This window comes from Grammomys surdaster, unplaced genomic scaffold (genome assembly GCF_004785775.1).
Source record: "Grammomys surdaster isolate TR1022 unplaced genomic scaffold, NIH_TR_1.0 188, whole genome shotgun sequence".
NCBI classification, from domain to species: domain Eukaryota; kingdom Metazoa; phylum Chordata; class Mammalia; order Rodentia; family Muridae; genus Grammomys; species Grammomys surdaster.
In genome coordinates this window covers 4,866,527-4,887,669 of record NW_021604633.1, presented here as the reverse complement: position 1 = coordinate 4,887,669, position 21,143 = coordinate 4,866,527, and the positions used below count along the sequence as shown (strand labels likewise).

At 43.5% G+C, this 21,143-nt stretch overlaps 1 protein-coding gene across 1 annotated transcript in view; it reads right to left on the bottom strand.

Moving 5' to 3' along the window:
* Myt1l (myelin transcription factor 1 like) overlaps window positions 1-21,143 on the bottom strand; it is a 132,901-nt gene that overhangs the window by 65,919 nt on the left and 45,839 nt on the right. The window contains exons 6-11 of the mRNA XM_028768803.1: window positions 18,472-18,606; window positions 14,497-14,587; window positions 12,791-12,898; window positions 9,427-9,641; window positions 2,596-2,846; window positions 275-511 (exon numbers count right to left, since the gene is read on the bottom strand). Coding sequence (XP_028624636.1) covers window positions 275-511; window positions 2,596-2,846; window positions 9,427-9,641; window positions 12,791-12,898; window positions 14,497-14,587; window positions 18,472-18,606 — 1,037 coding nt within the window. The remainder of the gene's footprint in view (window positions 1-274; window positions 512-2,595; window positions 2,847-9,426; window positions 9,642-12,790; window positions 12,899-14,496; window positions 14,588-18,471; window positions 18,607-21,143) is intronic.

Genomic DNA, 21,143 nt, shown 5'->3' with positions numbered 1-21,143 from the left:
GTTTCAGCTTATTTGTAGCACACATTTAATAAGTACTTATCTTAGAAAATAAAGTTTGAAACAGCCCATAGTCTGTCTCTCTCAAATCAATGTCAGTTACATATCTCCCCTGAATCAACCAAAAATGTTCTCTGAGTCCTTGTCAGCCAAAGGTCAAATTTAGGGAGAAAATGTGTTTTCTCTTGAAGAGTGTACAAATGACTCTTCTCCCCAAGGCCCCTCTTGGGCTCATAGCAAATACAGCTAGGGGCAAGGAGAAGGTAAGACTACTTACGGTAATCTCTTTGGGGTCATCCTCATCTACCCTCCGAGGCTTCATTTTGGTGTAGTCTACAGGCAAGTCCCAGCAATCCCCCTCGCTCAGCTGGAAGCATCGGCTGCTCATCACTGCCTGCTGCTGGGGGGACATGGGTTCCAGGGGTGTCAGGACTGGGCAGCAGCTGTCTCGAGGCCTCTGTTTGTTCATGCTCAGGTCCAGGGTGCCATTCTCATCCACTTCCATGTCTGGGTTCTGTTGAAAGAAAGATGTCTAACTCAGAGGGCCTGACTGCCTTCCCATCCTTCCCTAACTAAGGATGACCATTATGTAAGACTGAGCTTATCACCCTCTATTTCCCCCTCATTAACTCCCAGGTGAACTATCTCGATCTGCAGGCATGCCCACTGCCACAGGCCTACCTGAGAAATTGCTTGGAAAACTCACCCATCCATTCATCTATCACCTTCTATATATCTATTCATTTGCCATCTATCTGTCCACCCACCAAATCTCCCTCCTTCTCCATCACCACTTCATCCATGTATTCATTGGTCCTTTCCCCATCCACCCACTGTCCACATATCTACCTCTGTCCTTCCATCAGACAGCAGCTTAACTTTTCCCCTGGTAATCTGTTGATGACAATAATTCCAGAATGGGGGAAAAGGAAAGGACTTGAATGTTGAAGAAAGAATGGAGAACGTGCTAGAATTTTCCTTCTGACATGAAATCCAGGACCAAGAGATTTCCATTTCAAAACAGGTGGTATGCAGAACAGTTCCCAAGGCCCTATTCCGGGGACCCTGCACTGAGCTGATCTGGATATCTCCATATCTGCTACTGAGTCCAATGGGTAAAAAATAAAAAGACCACACACACACACACACACACACACACACACACACACACACACACACAGAGCGTGCATGTCTTGAAATAGGCCAAGCTCATCAGTCTGCTTTGTTGGCAGAGGGGTGAAAGCATTTAGATGGCAGTGAACAAGCAATGTCAAAATAAACCTCCATTTTCTCAGGAAATGTCATATTCTTAAGGAAAAATGTGACCTCTAACTTGAGTGACCCTATGGCCTCTGATGTCTAGCCACCTGTCCCTTTGGATGGGAAGGTAAAGGGCACAAGGGACAAGAGTCCTTCATTGGAGCTGCACTCTTCATATATTTTTCAGAACTCTGAAAAAATATATGTGGCAGAACTCTGTCAAAGCAGCCTGGATTCCAAGCTTGATACTAATTTAGACATCATATTGCAGCCATTATCCTAATCTTAGTATTAATTTTAAAAAAGGAAAAACAAAACAACCTTGGTGGAGATTTCTATCTTAATTCTTGCGGAATGATGGCTTGCTTCTGCACTAGCCTTCAGTAGCCCAGATGCCCAGGAAGAGTGCATGTCCCCTGACACTATTCCACTACTGTGGAGTAAAACTATCAAACAAATGAAAGCATAAGGTTACTGGTCTTCCTCCCATCATATAAATCACAATGATTTATGACAACTACTTTGAGCACCCAGAACCTCCTGCTACACAGAGGGCAGGTGGTCAGGGCACAGGCTTCACTAACTGCCATACTGCTTCTTGCCTAGAGCCCTGGAGAGTTAGCTCACTCTCTTCCCTGCCCGTCCTAATGGCTTTCTCTTCTGCTCTGGGTGCCAGCAGCTCTGCAGTAGGCAGAGTCCCCATTTGGTGGAAGGAGAGACCATTTGCTGGTTATCCTCTGACCTCTACACATGAACCATGGCATACCTGCTTCTCTCCACACTCATTCATTCATACATACATACATATATACATACATACATATAAGTAATAGCTTAAAAGGAGAAATGGGTCTAGGTGTATTACAATCTCAAAATAAAAAGTAATTTTCATGATAAATACAATTTCTTTTAACAGAGAGAAAAATTAAACAGTAGACACCTTCCCTGAATGTAACTGTTTCTTGTAGTACCAAGGGTGCCTCTGAGCTAACAGTTTTGGCTGAGACCACAGACTATCAAGAGTGGAATCAGATGTCACTTCTTTGCTTCCCTGACCTGTGTGACCTACTAGGCATGTGGTGAAGGAATATATCTAACAATATTGCCATCAAACTGTCTTGTTTAAATGTCAAGCTGTACCTCTTTTTGGTTTGTGTACTATTCAACAGAGACACCATAAAGGTCATGGGTGATGGCTCTGCTAATGTCCCAGACACAAGTTAGAGTTGAAGGGGACCAAGGCAGCTGCCTACTGTTCTGAGGCACGGGGCTGTAGGGCTTGCAGTGAACAAAGTCATAGCCAGCTCCCATGGGCCATGGCTGGGGCCCTGGGCATACCCGGGCAGTACACAGGTCCTGTGGCTTGGTGGACAGGTTCTGTGGCATTTCACGGCAACGTGTGGACAGGTTGAGAATGGCTGTGGCTGCCATGTGTGCAGCCTCCATGTCGTGTGTGTAGTCAAAGCTGCTCTTGCTACACGTGCTACTGGCACTGCTGCCACCACCACAGCTGAGGTTGCTGCTGCTGCTGGGTGCATAGCTGCTGGTGGTGCTGCTGCTGGGGCTGGCATTCTTGCAGTACCGCTTGGCTGCAGAGACAGAAGACAGTGTGGTTAGGCCCTGCACCCAGGATGCTGGATACACAATTGGTCCTAACCCACCCGTCTTACACACACAGAAATGGGGGCTATTCATGAAGAGCCCAGATTCTGCCCCCTTCTACACTGTGCGTGTTTGAATGAACAGATAATTAGGATGATCCTTGGGAGAGGATCACCCTTGTTTTGACATGCTGCTCATGTCTGCTGCAGCATCTACCCACTTGGGTAGGAAAGGACTTGGCTACTGCGACATCAAGAGGTTGACCACTCTTTTTAGCCACATGTGGCTGTGGATACCAACTGGGGGTCAGTGTTCCCTATGTCATTGACCCTGATTCTCAGGATGTTCCAGAACCACCACTGAGGCTATTTTAATTCTATAGGCTTTGTAAAGTAAGTTTCTGGCAGTGTATGCATCCCAGCTATTGGGAGTCAAACACCTCCATTCTGAAATTCTTATACAGGCTTCTGGATTTAGAGGGAAGAATGAGCTTGGCTTGTACCCAAGGACAGAGACCTGTCCCTGCTGAGTGTGGCACACCAGAGGGCACCTGGGTCAGCTCTTCATTTGCCTGCAGGGCCTCTTTCCTTGCAGATACCTTGATTAGCATTCATTCATGCCAGCACCCTCATATACAACCAGCAGGTACTTGGGAGTAAGGGTTAATTTCAGAGCAGCTTCCCTGCCTCTCCTTCATGGTTGATTTATTAGGATGGGTCCTTTACACTAACATCGAAGCACAGCTAGTTGAGCTCACAGAATATTTATTTTCACCAAGACCAGATATTCCACATAAAGATGCCCTGCCCCCTCAGAGGGAGAAGTTATCTAAAGGGAACTGTTAAGAGAGCAGAGAGGCACTGAGAGGAGGGGCCTTATGGCTGGCCACTGCTCTCCTGGCTTATGACCTGAGGGTCTTTACCTGCTCTGTACATAGAGCATAATTTTGACAGTTGTCTTCCGAAGAGGAAGAAATACACAAAATGAACCATAAACCTTCTCACACGCCTAACACAGGCTTTGCAATCCATACTATAAAATTATCTCCAAACACAAAAGAGTGAAATGATCTTCACTGGTAATGTGAGTTTGGATTAAATGTTTCCTGCTTAAGACTTGGAGGAGGTACGGTATTGGGAAAACATTTTAATAAAACTCAGGTTACTTCAGATAAGGCCATCATGACCAGATCCTGGGGCAAGAGTGACTACTCCATTCTAATTTCAGCCACTACGCTAGGAAACAAATCACACAAACAAACTGTCTCATCCAGGTATCTTCTAGGGAACCACAGGCAGTTTCAACGCAGCTCGTGTAGGACAAGCAGCCACTTGAACACACTGTTAATTCTGCACTGTCAGTTACTTGATCAACCTGAGCAGCATAGAAGCAACTCCTATACTGCGTCGGATGAGGGGTCAGTGACCATCTGCTTGCTCTCTCCTCTGTTTTGTACATTCCATTAGCATGATTATAAAACTGCTTGTGTGAGCCCCTGAGTGACTGAGGACCGTACAGAGCACCAGGCAGAAGCCTGCACATGGGCCCAGAGGGTGACACATCTACAATGCTTTGAAATGTTGTGGATGTAGTCTCTAGTTAATGATTCTGCATCATTACATTTTTTTTTTGATAAAAAACTAAGAGCATGAGATCAGTAGAAAAACTCAATACCACATATGAAGTTGTCTCTAAGATAAAGCTCACCATAGAGTGTAGGCTGGTCTAGAATTGAAGAGCCTCCTGCATCTGCCTACTAAGTCAAAATGCTGGTGTTATCAGCATTTATCTCCTTGTTTCAACAAGGGTTTATCTTCTTTCCTTTTTAAATGGGGATGGCAAGCTAGTGGTCCAAGAAAAAAAGATCATTTTTTTGTTTGTTTTTTTTTTTTTAATTTTTAATTTTTTGTTTTTATTTTTTATTTTTTTTGAGACAGAGTCTCACTATGTAGGGCTGTATCAGGGCAGGAGGATGATGCTTCCACTCAGTGCTGTGTAGTGCCCCTACTCAGGTATGTTGGCACAGATTTAGGGGAGAGCTGGCAGGTGTCTCTGGGATTTTAGCTATGTCCTGCAGCATCCTGTCTCTTGATAACTGCTTCTCAGGCCAAGTATACCAGATCTCTAGCTTCCTAACTCCCTGTGGATGCTGCTATATACCCACCTCACAGATGCAGATGCAGACACTGGGGCTGTTGAGGGCAGGCAGCAGACACAGAGAAGCACCTGGGTGTCAGTCCAGGAAGAATGTGTCCTGTTCTGCCCCAGCATTTTATCTGCTCAAAACCACTACAACTGTTGGCAACAACTTATCAAACCAAATCTTTAAAAAGACTGCATGTCTCTCATCTTCCTTTGATCACGTTCCATCATCATTCTGTTGTAAGTGTGAATATGGTGCAGCATGTACTTTTCCAGAAGTTTAAGTCATGGAAATGATGCCTGCACTCTGACAAGTGGGGAGTGTAGAAGGTTATCGGGTGACTGAATTGTCAGCAACGTCTACATGCACCTGTCAATTTCTATCATTCATACTGCTAGGGTCATATTCACATCTATATTCCTCCTTTTACTGAGTCTACATAGTGATTTTTGTTTTATGTGAAATAAAATTAACACTAAATGTACTTCAATTCAAGTAAACGATGCCTTTCACCCTGCCAACACCACCATAGTCACAGAACTGTCAGTCTGAGTCACTAAGGCCACCACAGCATGGTGTTCATTCATGATACTGAGGCCAAATGTACTGCCCAGTGAGAGCGTTTGCCTGGGATGCCCTGTTACCGTCTTCCCTCATGTCTGATCAGAGAAACGGCATATTACACTTTCTTTTTCCTTAGCAACAAGTTCTATTTCAGAGGAAACTATGTATCCTAGGTATCAGCAAATGAAGGGAAGAAAATGTGAAGGCTTCTTTCCCAGAGGCCACCAGTGCTTGATAGCCAGGCAGCCACATTGATTGCCACCTTCAGACTGTATTCTGTCCCTGGCTGAAGACAGAATATCATCATAGATCCTCAAGGCTGAATAAACATGGCTGCCTTCGAAGACTGAAAGCCTAGTGGCAAAACCAACAAGAAACCTGCAGCTAGAACCTCCTTAGAAGCCTACGCTACCTGTGGAAAATCTCATGTTCCTTTGAGGTTTGTTTCTTTTTCATTTTTCAGTTTCCTTCATGGAATAGACACATGACCATAGAATCAGCAGTTTCCATGAGAACTAGACAGGTAGGAATATAGGGGACACTGTTCACTAAGATGGGTGCTTTTAGAAGAAGGGCTAATTCCCTTAGCCATTAACTTTTTGGTTGTATATTATAAGCAGGCAGAGATGAGATAAGGATTCAGAATATTCCATGGAAAACACAGTTTCTGCATATGTTGGGGGACTAGGCCTTCAGAATGCCTGATTACTACCTCTGTCAGAATCCCTTCTGCATGCCCATTGCCTTCCTGACCCACCCTCCATGAGAAGGTCTGGAGACTCTGAGGATCTGAGGACAAAGTGGCACTTTGTCCACTGAGAGACACATACTGGTGTAGTCATGTGTACATAGATGATGTCCCAGTGATGAGACACAGAGATGCACTGAAGGTAGGTAGTGTGTTTGCAAAGGACACAGTAGCTGCTGTAATGGGATGGAAGGCAGCAGCAAACTTAAGTGGTGAGCGTGCCCAGAAATGCAGCACCCAAAGCTAGCAAGTTGTCAAACATTTAAGCTAGTAGGTCCAAGCAGGTATCATTTTAAGTCCTGGGCTGTGTTATTGACCTAGACATCAGCCAAGACCATAATACAAGTGAGATAGAAAGTGACCACAGGCTCATAACCATAGCAAAGGAATTTTAAATCTCATATAATTTCCATGTTGTGAGAAACCCTTCTTTTGATTTTCTTGTTAACATTTAAAGGCATAAGAGCCATTCTTAGTGCCCGTGACATTGGGGATGGAGATGATAACTTCACACTCATGGACTGAGCTGTCCTTTCCCTCCCTTCCCATCTCATCCCCTTCCTATGTGAGGTTTCCAAATTCACTGTGACAGACAGCATGTGGAGACTGTTCTCTCAGCCCCTATGGCTGAACCTTGCTTTTCTTTCTGGACTCCTTAGATCACCTTCATATTCTGAAATCCATGGGCATCCCTGAACATCAGGCCTACTCCAACCCTGGAGCCAAGTGTACAATTTGCCATTTGGTGAGACTCATCCAGTTCTTCAGACAGAATGAACCATGCTTCCCTATGCATGAGTGCATGTCACACACTTGGATGTTTCATCTCACTTCGGAACTCTTCTGTCAAGAAGGACATACCAAGTAGCCTAAAGACTGATAGACAGCAACCACTGGTGAGGTATCTGGGAGAAGCAGATGGTTGGTGGAAGGCTTTAGGGGAGACCTGGTAGTTGACGAGTGGATATCCAGGCCCTATGGCTTAGCTACATCACTTTGTACTTCCAGTCAGTGTTCCCAGTCCTTAAGAACTATACATTCTATATCAGGCCAGACTCTCTTATTTCTCTAAGAGCAGTAGGTATATTCATTTTGTGCCTGAAAGAAGTCTGGGGCAAACAGGGGGGTGTTGCCATAGTCAATTACAATGGAATCTACCTTTTGGTACTCAGGCACAGGGGTGACTTCCTTAGGTGGGGGTCTCCTATACAACCTTATGATTCAGCACTGTTTTCCAGGGTGAGCCCTTTTTAGAAATAATTGTCTGCCAGCAGAGACAACAGGAGAGAACTAGGGCTTTGCTTTGCTTCCTCAGAAAGCTGTAGTGGAAGGCTGCTATTCCCTTTTTCTTGATTTCCTAAGAATCTAATACTCGGGAATCTGATGTTGTTTCATTGAGTATGCTCAACAGACTTGTCTTTTCTGGTGGACTAATGGAAAGCATGACTTATCCCAAGTTCACAAGCCAAGTTTTCAAGACAGTTATCTGTCTGGGCTTGAGAGAATCAGGACCAATAAATATACCCACTCCTGCCTTTATGGTGGAAAAAGAGCACCCACAAACCACCTTATCACTACTGATCATCACAGTAATCATGAGCAGAAACTCTCAGTCCCCCTTTACTCTCAAGGAAGTGAGTTCACTAGAAGATTCTTTGGTCCAGGACCCTGTAGCCCATAGGGTGAAAAGCTGAGGTATCCCAAACAGATCCACTCAAAGTCCAGGAAACAGTATGTGGCTCTAAGACATGGCCATGACTCTCTGCATGTGCCCAGGATAGTCAGTAAGGTAAAAAAAGAAAGCCTCATCAAGTTGCTTGACAAAACAGTGTCCTGGACTACAGACTTGGAATAGGAATGAGAAAAAGAACATCTAATGAAGAGATTAACTCAATCACCATGCGCTGTCAATGGATTGGAAAGTCTATCAACTGGGTTTACATCTGTGTAAAGATAATTGATAATTTCATTTTGAACCTTCATTTGCATCTGAGTGAGCAAATTTTGACACCTGAAACTAGCAGGCAATTATTACCAAACAGAAACCCAAAATACTTAGTTCCATGATACCTGTAGCCTTACTTTTGTTCTATGTGTATCTATTTGTCTGAATATTAAAAGAGTTGATGAGACACATAGACAATCAATATGTGAAATGTCAGCTAAATATTAAATTTCATTCACAAACAAATTACTTATTATCTGTATAAGAAAAACACAGCTTAGAAAGGTATACAGCATCTTATGTTGTAATGTTTTTGAATCCCCAGACCTTTCTTTTAAATACTTTCCATGTGTGTGTGACTTTAAGTATCTTTTTCAGAGAGGGGCTCTAATTCTTTAAAATCCCCTCTTTTTCCATCTATAGGAAAGTATCAAAGGAGACTCTGACATCATCAGATGACTTGAAGTTATTTACACCATCAGTTCTAAGAAGACAGGGACACCAAGGCTCAGGGTCAAATGCCCAATACTGAAGTTGACCTTCCTGATATCCAGATAGAGACTTCCTGATATCTAGATAGAAAAGGAACTCAGGCCAGGTTTGCTCAAAGGGCTGGCTGGCTGGCTGCATCAAGAGTCCTGGGTAGCTTTTAAGACATACTAGTACACAGAGGATCTCTAGGGATCCACCTTAACTGGTCTAGGGTACAGCCTGTACATAGACCTTGAACAAGGCCCTCAAAAGCTTCTAATATGTACCCTTGAAGAACATTACCAATGTGGAACTTCTCAAAATAGTTCAACCTGTTCCTTCCAGTGAAACTTGTCTTGGGTATCTGTCTTTTAAAAGGCTCATTAGACAATGGTACCAGCTCAGTCACACCCCAAAAGACAGAGAGCCCAGGGTCTTGTTTGCTATATCCTATAAGCTGCCAGAGGCCAATGACTTGGAGTCATTGCAGAAACAGTGCCCCTCCTGGCCACGGGTGTCTCCACCTTCCCCTCCTGGGCCTGAGGCATGGAGCACAGGGCTCTGCCATGTGCGCCGTGCCTTTGACACCCACTGGGTGAGTATGAATAGTGGCTGATCTGCAGGACATGGATACACATAACAACAACATCATCAATGGCAATGTGTCTCTCATGTATAAGAGTGTGCACCTCCTACCATCGTCATATCCTTTGGGGGATATGTCCCTGGTTTGCACCTTGGGAGCTATGGCTCTTTTGCCATAAGTATGGTTGTCGTAACTGTTGTACTCAAACGAAGTCTTGGAATATTTCTCGAGCTCCTTGGCCAGGTTGGAGCGTGGTGTGGTTGTGGGGACATTGTTTCTGTAGCCATACTGAGGAATCTCAAGCTGTTTGACAAAGCACATTGGCCTGAAAATAAGCAGACAACAAACATCAGCTTGCTTTCCCATGGCAGTCCATGAAACATGATTAATGTTCATCATAGTACAATATGATTTCTTTCATCTATCAAGGATTCAGGACCTTTCATTGATTAGACTTTAGTCTTAGTTCTAGCACCAAAAACAAAAACAAAAAACAAAAAACAAAGACAAAAGGAAAAAAGACAGGCTGATTTATATATATCCCAAATAAAGTATCTGATTAAAAGTCAATACTGGAAATAAAAACAAGTAATAGAGTACTTTAAATGTATTTTATCATTTTCTTTCATTTTCAGGAAGAATGGTGGTAAAATACTTGGTTGGGGAAGAATCCAATATACAGGCATTGCATTTGTGAGGGTTACAAAGAGTAGAGGAATCAAACAAATGACTCTTAAAAATAAGAAGAAATAGACACACATAGGGACATAGAATGAGACAAAACTGGGTCAGGATTTATCTACTTGGGCACTAAAATAGAATTGTAGGAAAACCTATGATCAAATATTCATGTCTTTATCTAGGAGTCCTTTATCTTAGACTTTGGGATAAAATATTTAAATGTAGTAGTTTTTTTATTCGTATTCTTTTACTGATGTTCTGCCCTGTGTCAATTTCATAAGTGAAAATCACTTACAATAAAAGAAGTTGAACATTGATCCCCTTATAACCTTTAACCAATTTCTGTTCTGTATAATAGAGATGGATATGTGTTTGCGCATCTCAATCTCAAGTCTTAAAACTTTTTCTAAGGTAAAATATTGTTAAAAGTACTTGCAGGCAGGCATCTCCATATCGTCACCACTTTTGAACAGTGTATCTATGTAAAAGCTTTCTTCATTTCAGAAGGGATTATTGATCATTCTGTTTCCTATTTATGTCAAATATATTTTTGTTTTTCAAAAAAAAGGCCTCAAGAAAAATGAGTGTTATGGCAGGGAAAAAAAATAAACAAACAAAAAACCCAACAACATATAGTGAACCACGTGATTAGCGCTGGCTCACAGACTATTTACAAAGGTCAGTCACTGATGACAAGAAACTTTTTCTTGTTCAGTGGACTCAAACTTGAAAATCCTGCCCATACCTCACTGGAAAATACTGCCGGTTCGTCATCCTGAAACAGCGCTGCAGCCGCCACCACACCCAACTAGGAAACAGCCCGTACCTCTACTGGATATACCGCTTGTTCCTCGGCCGGATATACTATCTGTCCTCAGCCGGAAACACTGCCTCCCCTTAGCTGGAAATACAGCCTGTTTCTTAGCCGGATGTACTGTACTTCTACCGGAAACACTGCCTGTTCCTGCCGGAAACACGGCCTGTACTCAGCCAGCTGGAGACAAGGCCCATCAGCCCGAAATATGGCCTGTCCTCAGCTCAAAGTACTCCATGCGCACTTCAGTGGGAATCACTTCCTGGACTTCCGGTGTGTAAAATGGCAGCTGCAGGACGGGCTGGCGCGGCCACCTTCGTGAGGGTTTGTGGGAGGCCAGAGAGCAAAGGGCGCTCGCTCTCCTTGAGACCAGGGAGGTGTCCCTGAGGCTCAACCTGCATGTCTGGCTTCCACAGTCTCTCCAGTTCATTGGAAACATGTTTAGAATATATAAAAACTGCTAAAAGAAATAATAACTCAGAATTCTTTCAGACGTAAAACTGTTGAAATTTTGATATAATTTTTAGTACTTAAAACAGTGATATTAATTTGCCCTTGATTTCACACGGGATTTCCCATTTCTTTTAGTTGCTTATGTTTTAAAAGCAGCTTTTGTGGTGTAGTATTAGAATAAGAATGTTACATTGCCGAGCTATTTTCTTTAACAATTTCCCACATTTCCTTTAGCTATGGACTCTGCCTCCTTAAAAAGCCTTGGTGGACTGAGAGGTGGGGAAGAAGTTGGACAACTTGTTTGGTATTCAGTCATATCTGCAAAGTGATTGTGACAGTAAATAGGAAACTGAGAGGCAGACAAGAGGTTCATCTAAGTTCCCATCATAATGCAGAGAATATCAAAAGTCAGAGAGGGAGAATAGAGGGATTATAGCTATTTTTAGTTTCTTATTTTTGTTTAAATGTTTTAATTTTTCTATAAACATTTTAACTTTTTATCAAAGGAGGAAGGAACTTTAATTAATTGCAAAAAAAACCCATGAAATACTAAATGAGGACGAAGAAGACATTCCTATTTCTTGCCTAGTGATTTCCTCTAAGTAACTTATCCCAAAGAAATACCTTTAGTAGAAGCCAAATGCTGTATCTATAGGAAACTATTCATCACTAGTCTTTAGAGACAGCCTGTATGCCTCTGAGCTAGCACAGAGTTATGGCTGTGGTATGACATTCACTTAACTGGGAATATTCAAATGAGAACATGAGGATGATAGCATTTGTATGGGGAGACATTGTCATGAGACCGAGTAAGCAAGCAGAAGTACACAGACTGTCATAGGTTTCATGAGATGTGTGTAAAGTCTGTGAGGAACATAGATGTCTTCCTCTACCAGTAATCATCTTCCCAATTTTGGATAATGGGGTTCAGTCTTGCTCCTCGGGACTTTTCCACTTTAACCTGCAGTACTAAGTTAAGTAGTCATGAGCCCTTGTGCTCTGTCTTGCCTGTCAAATGGCAGTGATGCCACCTACTTCCACCCACGTCTCAGTGTGAGGATGAGGGATGATGACAGCTTTGATGGCTTTTCATACAGAAAATTTCCAAGCTCAGGGAATGTGGCATTCGTCATTCTTGCATTTTCAAAAAGACCAGAGCCACCTAGAAGCAGGTGCTTTACTTTGCTCCAAACTGGGATAAAATTATATTGGGCTACCAACATTACTAATTTCTAAAACTTCTATTTTATTTAGCATTCATAGAACTATGAATTGTCAGGGTTACAGATCACATAACTATATCCAATTCTCTCACTGCTGAAGTCACACTGAGCCACTGGAGACCTAGAAGTTACATTGACCGCCAGGCTTCTGCATAATCTTTCATAGGCCTCAATTTCTAATCTGGCATGTCTTCGCTCTGCCCAGAGCATATCTATTCCATGGAATGTCCCCAACACACTCTCTGCTTTGTGTCAGGATAGATTCTGAGGGAAATTCATTGAGGACACACTTCTGTTGAGTACCTGAGGACTCGGTCTGAGGCCTGGTTGGATTTGGACACATCACAGCTCTGGTGTTTCTCTTGGGCCTTTGCCAGTTTTTCTGCAGCAGCAATAGGGCATCCAGAGAGGCTATAACACAGAAGATAGATTTAATTGAATGGTCTCAAATGGCTTGTCACATATGAATGACACCCACCATGTTCTGTCCTTCAGCCAGCTAAGATGACCCTGAGGTAGATGGAGCTAGGAGAATTTCCCAGCCTGCCTGGTACTGTGTATTTCCTGGTCTCTGGCACATAGCTCTTATGACAGCACCAGGCCTGTCCAACGAGCATGCCAAATTCCAGGAAGCAAATACAACACAAGCTGGTTAAAATTTCAGGCAGAAATTTGGAGTGTTGGCCATTTCTGCAGACCAGGCAGTGGCAGCTAGGGAAGGAGTTTTTGACAGACTCAAGAGTGGCAGTTAGTTGGCTATACCAGAAGGTGGCACTCTGAGCTGATTCCAGAGGTATCTATCTACAAGGCTTCAGGGATTCTGACTTCATCTCACTAAAAGAGGGGAAAGAAGGGAGGTACAGCAGGAACACCTCCAGGAGGACTTCAGTCAAATGTGATTCATAACTAGTTCAGCTGGGTCGCTGTGGCAGAGGGAGCAGTGAGGCCTCTTTGTTTGAGCTGCTTCCTCAGGAAATCATAGTATTTGCATGCTTGCCTTCGTGTGGTGTAGATCTGTAAGGGTGTCCATCCATCTGCACACATGTGCTGATGGCAGAAAAGGAACTGACACTGCAGGCTCTGCACAGCACTCAGCAGGGATCTCCTGTGTCATCGCTGCCAGCTCCTGCAGACTCAGTACCAGAGAGCCTCCGAAGGGTATAGAGCTGTGGTCTGTTTCATTATAAACTTAACACTAGTAACCGAGCTGCTTGTTGTTACTAACCAGTGAGACAAAAACTAAGGGATATTTTACAGCTTCCTTTCCCCATTTAAGAGGAAACCTAAGCCATGGCAAGACAAATCGTAACAGAGTTGCATTTTGCTACTGCAAAAGAAGTGATCTGATATCACCTGGATTTTCAGAGGAACTTAATGACTCTTATAATGTCTGTAGAGGATGGGAAGAAAGCCCAAACACCATTAAGAGTACAATTCTGATGAGGAATACTTTCAGCAGTAGTCCAGTTAAAGCCATTGACCTGGAGCAGCATCCTCACTGGTGTACTCTACCAGATGCGTATGAACATCTGCTCATATTTTAATCATGTCCATGCTGATGGCCAGGTGATTCATCAAATTCAAGAGCAGCCAAGTTAGTCATTTGGATTAGTCTTACTGGGTTCTAGTTTACCACCCCGCATGGTAAGTGGCATACAGCCTATCCTATGAGGGAAGGTGAGAGAACCTTGCTGGATTCCTTCTGGTCACTCTCATTGTAAGTAGCCATGGGTTCCACCTTAGATGCCGTACCGAGTAGGGGACTTTATGAGGGAACAGTGCTCTATTATACTAGAGGAGGCAACATAACTGAAGAAATTAAGTCTTCAAAAAATGGGCGACTGAGCCATTGACATTCCTTTACGTGCTCTGACTGACTCTCTAGGAGCAATGTGTGAGGTACGTCAGTCTCCTTTGGAAAGGAGGGAATGCATAGCAGTAAAGAGCTACCATGGGGCAGGGCTGTGGGTGGCTTCCTCTAGTATAGACCCCAGCAGAGTGTGGCTTACCTTCTGTGCGAGTTCCTGTTGCTATTCACATGCCCTCGCCCTGTGCAGCCTGGAGTGGGACACTTGAGAACATTTTCATGCATGGCAAGAACTTGACAAAGGAGAGGCAAAAAAAATAGCCCAGCATTAAAAGAGAGAAATGATGAGAATACAATATGCAATTGTTTCAACAGGATAGATTAGATTACGACAAACTACAAACGTCTGTGATGTGCATGACCAGGAAACATATGTGGGAAGAGAAAGAAGGTTGTATGACTGTACTCAGGCATGCGAAGCAGGGTGCATTGGCAGGGAGCCATGGGGGTCAGAGAGCGCCATAACTGAATAGCCCCATGTGGGACAGAAGCAAGGGCCACCCTAGTGTATCCCATAGATAAGCACTGGATGCTGATCAGCCATGTAACAGCACATAGCCTGGGCGTTTTAAAAAGCATGCCTGTGCTTTGGAAACACATGGGATTGTGAAAGTCTGATGTGAGTGAGCCAAACTTTAAACCTTGTTATTTAAATAAACCACGCTTACTTAAGAAATTAGTATCCTTTGTGCTTTCAGTAGACTGAACAGGAATAATAAGACCTCTGCATTTTTACCACATGAAATTAACATATAAGAAGATGAGAGAGCTGGTCCCCAGGGCATGAGGACGCTGCCTGCTGGCATCCAGGGAGGCTGGTCCTTATTGCTCCATCCTCTGTCTGCTGAGGCTTGTGGGGTTAAGAGTGCTGGAGAAGTCAAGACAACTGACTCCAAAGGAGCCCGCTGGCCACATGCACTATCAGTCCGAGCTAGATATCTGCAATGCTCAGTCCTAACTGCCTGCAAAGCTTGCCTCCGGTCAAGTGGTCCTGTGAGGTCTGCTCAGCCCTGTCTGCTCACACCTGTCACTATCGCCCATGGCTTTTCTCCTGTGGAGCAGTCACTGTCCTGCTGGGCCCTGTGTAGAGTTTCCACATGCTGTTGCTGTTGTACCTGTCCATGTTTGGTGTCTTTGCTATTGGTGAATTCCATAAAAAACAGTCTATTGCTGTTTTATTCTTAAGCTTTCATAGCCCCTGCCTTTTCTTTAGATATGGCTGAAGTTCAGTAAATATGAACTAAGGTGGAAATGTCAGCATTCTGCTCATTTTTCTGTGGGGATCTGCAGGGGGCCTAGGAGATTCCCTTTCAGAGGAATCCCTATCGCTGAGGAAGATATTCCCCGCTCCTTGAACTCTGCAATCTTACTAGTCTATTGCCTTGTTAGAATGGCACAGGTTCCTCTTCATCTTAACACATGCCTTTCTTTCTCTTTATGCTAATTTCTATTATAAAATCTTCCCGGGAGAGAGAAAACACCTTTCAGGCTTAGCTAAGTGGTAGAGTTCAAGTGTCTGTGTCCTGCTAAGTGGAGACACAGACACTATCTATGTTCAGTCCACATCTGTAGTGGCGTCTGCTTCCTCAGTCTGCAGGTTGCGTCTGTCAACTGTCTCAATCCATTTCTCCTCTTCAGCTTGTGGTGCCACCCCTCACTTTTCTCAGCCTTTCTCTGAAGCATCTATAGAATAGTTTCAAACAGGAAGCCCAGGGACCTCTAAGCCTTCCTCCTAGGCTCCTTTGGAACCTCAGCCATGACCTTCATACCAGGGGCTTTTGAGGAATGCTATTTTACCTGATTTGCTGCCCCCACATTTCCTTCTTTACCTCACCTTTCCACACAAGCCTATGTTTGGGCTCCTTTCTTTTGTTCCTACTTCATGCTTTCCCCTGACAACTCACTCCTGTTTTTATTAGTGCTCAAAAGGTGCCACCCAGGGTGCCACCCACTACACCTACTTCTTAGTATCCTCCCACACTACCTAGCACGCTTTAAGTCTATATTTTTGGACGGTAACAGAACTGTCTGGCTCAGTTGGGGTCTCCTTCTGACCTTTGTCATCTAGTCAGTGTGTTACAGTGTCAGAGCCCTTCACTGAACTCATCTAGGTAGGAATGGATGGGAAGCCAGCCCAGAAAACAAGCAAGGCTACCACAGAGCGCTCTCTTACTGCTTGCCTTTACATTTTGCAGTATTATCAAGAAGTACTCATGAGAAAGGAGTTCTCTGTACCTCCAGGCCGGGTATACCCTTTATGTAACAGGATCTCATATAGAGCAGGCTAGTGTCAAACTTAACCCTCCTCCTTTTATTCAAGTTCTGGGGTTATAGGACTGCACCATGTCTGCCTTTAGAAATGCTTTCCTTCAGACAGGAGTTTGTAAGACCAGGTCATACCTGAGCCACACTTAATGCCTGCTAAGATGGGTCCACATGTGGCCAACCAGAGCAGGCCTATTCAGTTTCTAGCTCAATAGAGCAAAACCCATACTTGAGCCACATCTAGACATTTCCTGTGAACATACAGTCAAGAAGACTTCTTGTCCATTGAAAAGGATTGATCTTGAAGGCAAAAATGTATGCCCTGGGGAAAAATCCCACAAAGAAAGCCTTCCTCCTGAAGCATTAGCTCTCAGCCTTGGTGCCTTATTTTATACTGAGAACCTGCAACATGCCTGATGCCAAGAAGCAGGTCAGAACTGAAATGGCGACACCAGGCCCAGGGTTTAGATTGATGATGGCTTTGGGATTGGCATGGATTTACAGCTGAGTTCAGAGCCGTTCAACTCCTGCTCAGATGAACTTTAAGGTACTGAGCCACCTATTGCCAGCCAGTGTGCTTCCCTTGAAAGAGAAAGAAGATGGAGTCAGATTGCCATGTTCTTCATCGATAAACAGGGCAGTGCTCCCTGAGGAGTTTATGGCATTGAATGGGTCAGTGCTTGCATTTGCCAGCCAAGCACCCACCACAGTGCTCACATGTGGAAGCCGCTGTTGTCAACCATGCGTCTCCCTGTCATGTAACACACGGGATTGTAGACACACCTGGATTTGTTTATTTTCACAACTTTTCATAATCGTTCTCAAGACAGTTACAGGAAACATATGCATTTTAGTAGGCATTGAGAACCCGGAGCCACGATAGCAGCTGAACATATTTTACCAGAGAATATGTAGCTTTCCCTATTTCTAATGTTGCACTACTTCCAAGAGCTGCCTGACCTCTGACAGGTTTGCTCCTCAAGGATTTCAAGGGTGCCCATGGCAACAGAATGTTTCTCAAAATGCCTTTGATTCAGCTAGTCATCTAGCCACACCATGAACCACCTCCCCCACAGGAAGCTAAAGGAGGACACTGCATGCTGTAGGTTCATCCTAGGCATCCATCACCTCCCTCATCCCTGAACTTCAATGTGTGCCTCAGACAATTGATTCTCATTGATTTTACACAGTTGGCATATTTCTTGCCAAGAAAAAGGTAAACAAAAAGGATACATGTCATTTTAAATCTAAAGGAAATACTTTTCACAGATTGATTTTATAGCCTCGGAACCTATCTACTAGAAAGATGTAGAAAGGTGTAAAAGAAAACCCCACCAGATCCAAACCTGTTCATTTAACATCTTTAGTGTGCAAATGTACCTGTAATGTGAAACAGACTGCAGTAATGTAACAAAACTGTTCTAAATGCTGCTTGGACAGTTTGCAGTAGTTCAGAAATTTGGACAGGAATCCCAAGGCCTCCTTTTCTTGGGATATCTAGAAGACCAGTGTGGATAGGTTGCTTTAGAGGCTGGCTAGTTCTGTTCTGTAATGTGTGAGACCAAGTAGAGAAATGACCGGCCAGGATAACAGAGTAAATAAAACTGATGCTAGCACCAGAGCCCAGGTGGGCCTGGGAGCCTATTCCAAGGAGTCAGGGTGAGCCACTCTTCAGAGCTGGTACCCAGAATATCCAGGAGATAGGGGAAGCTTCCTGAGGTGTCCTCCAGGCTGAGGAAGAGTCTGGTCAGTGACAGCTGCACTGAGGTGTCATGAAGATGAAGTTGGGGAAGGGATGATTGACAGAGCCAGAGTGCTTGCACGCCCCGGGGAGCGGCGAGACACGACTTACTTTCTGGAGGGACCCTATCTTTGTGCGGGCATCCAGACAGACTGCGGTGATGCGGGTAAAGCCCAGTTACGTGGCCGGTTCCATCACACCCGGGGGTTGGACACTTGCTCTCTCTCTTTTCTGTTCTTGAGGGATCTAAAAGCGACAACAGGTGTCAAGAAAATGAACGTTTACCAACTGCAGACTCATGCGGTTATCCAGCAACCTGAAGAGACCTTTGCTAAACAAAGAAATTAGGCAGGTGTCAGGGACAGGCTGGGACATCAGGCTTTTGCTTCATATCTTTTTGGGTGTGGGTGATATTTTTAACCTTATACAGTGTAATCAGGAATGATAAAGAATTTTGGTTTTTATCCAAAAGGAAAATAAAAGCACCTATCTCTAACCGTAACTCTTGATTAATTGGTTTCCCGTGTGTTACATGATAAGCTGTGTTGCTCAAAGAAATCAATGTAAATAGTGATGAGACAGTGGCCTTCTTAGAGAACAAAACTCCATATTGTTTTCATTTAGCAATATTTCCATACAATTCAACCAGAGCAAGGTGCTGCTCAAAGCCCTTCACCCTCTTTGGAGTGCTCTGGTCTCAATATGCTATAAACTACGGAATTTTCCTGCAGATTTTTCTCTCTGTGGTTAAGCAACACTGTTTCTTAGCATAGCAATTCAACCCATTTTTGGAAAATCAACTGAACTCTCAGAAGGCACTGTAAGCAAATGACAGAAAGGGTGGCGATCCCACCTGGCAGGGTGATGGGCAATCAAAAAACGCTTCAGAAGCCGCTGGAGCAACCATTTGTTTTGATTTCTTCGTCTGTACTTGGAACCAGAGGAAGGCTCGTGTAATGCTGTGCATGCATACACAAAGTAGGAGGTCGGGCTGATCTAGAACGCTGCCAGCTTCTCTGCAGCGCCAGCCAAGAGCCAATCAGAGCAGACGTTTGGTCCAGACTTGAATGCTGGATGCCAGAGATGTAACGATATCCTAATAGAGTTTTTCTACACCCAGATCAACCACATTTCACCCTCATGCATTATAACAATTCTAGAAAGTATTTCTGAGGTCAGCTCAGCCTGAATAATAAATAGTAGATTGTGACACACTGTTTTGGAACAAGTATTTGAAAATCAGTTGCATAGATCACCAATAGTAGTCATTATTTCATTGGTCCAGTGAATACTAGAGTTAAGTTTCCTCTAGATGTTTAGTGCTTTTATATGATAGCTCATTAATTAGGCCAATTGTACTTGGTAGAAAATACATGCTTTACCTTTGGTTAAGAATTATTTATATAGAAAAAGAAATACCTTGAGTTTAAATTTTGTTTGTTTGGGTCTTTTGAGACTGAATGCCACCCTGTAATCCAAATTGGCCTGGATCTCAACTATGCAACTCAGGTTGGCTTTAAACTCATGATAATACTTCTACCTCAGCCTCCTAAGTGCTGGGATTACAAGCATGACCCACTATACCTCTACTGCTTTTGGAATTTTTGAACTCTTATAGACTTACTTGTGTCACTTATGAGAATGTAAAATAGGCAAAAGACTCATGGGATCTACAAATGCCGTCGTATTGATGTAAAGATATCCCCCTTTCCTTTCTGCTAACGTGTCATATACATAACGTTCCTGTCAGGTGTTCTCTACAGCCAGCACTGTGGTGGAGCAAACCATTTTCTTGGCATTGCCAGCTGCTATCCTGCCTCTACCCTTGCCTTAAGGCCTCTCCTAGAAAACCCAAGAGTAAGTCCTGGCATTTCAGTTTTTAAAGCCTTATAGATACAAAGTAAAGGCTAGTATTTTGTTGCCCTTTGAGTAATTTCATTATACTGATAAAAGCAACCCCATGTCATTATAAAATAGTAAGCACACAGTAACAGTTTTGAAGGACAGTATTGATAATATAAAGTACTAAATTTAAGAAACTTTTAACTAGATACAAATGACTTGTACAGGATTTAAAAAACAACTTACAACTGTTAGTATTCACTTTAATCATAAAGTAACTGCTTTATAGGACCCAGTTATTTCTTACAAATAACATGATTTCACAAATGTTGGAACAATTTTGAAACTAAGTGACTTTTATATTTTAAGAAATGTCTCAGAACTCTGAGGTTATAGAGACGAGGAACACATAGTCTGCTCTTGCTTCACTGCTGAGATGGGGCTGCCGTCGCCTCCCCATTCTCTCCCTTGATTCCTTGTCTTTGCAATCTCAATTCAATGTTCAAACAAGCAGGAAAACACAGAGCAAACAAAAGGACCTTGCAATAACTTAACAGAAAAAAAAAGTATGCTGAATTCAGCTTATTCCCCTTCTGCCCTGGAGGGAGGGACAGGGAGCTGGCTAAAAGGCAAAAGAGTTCCTTTCATAGTAACTTACTATTTTGAAATGTTACATGTTAGTGCTTTAATGTATTTTCAGTTAAGGTGTGTGGAATGAGAGCAGCTACATGCGTTGTCTTTAAAGAGGGAACAGAGAAGCCACAACACAGCATGTTGATGGGCAGCTTCAGGCGTGTTGGTGAGATACAGTCCCATAAATTTAGCTATTTTAAAGGCTGGTTTTAATCTCTTTGCTCCTTTTGTGGTTTGCTTTTTGATCTCTCTCTCTCTCTCTCTCTCTCTCTCTCTCTCTCTCTCTCTCTCTCTCTCTCTCTCTGTGT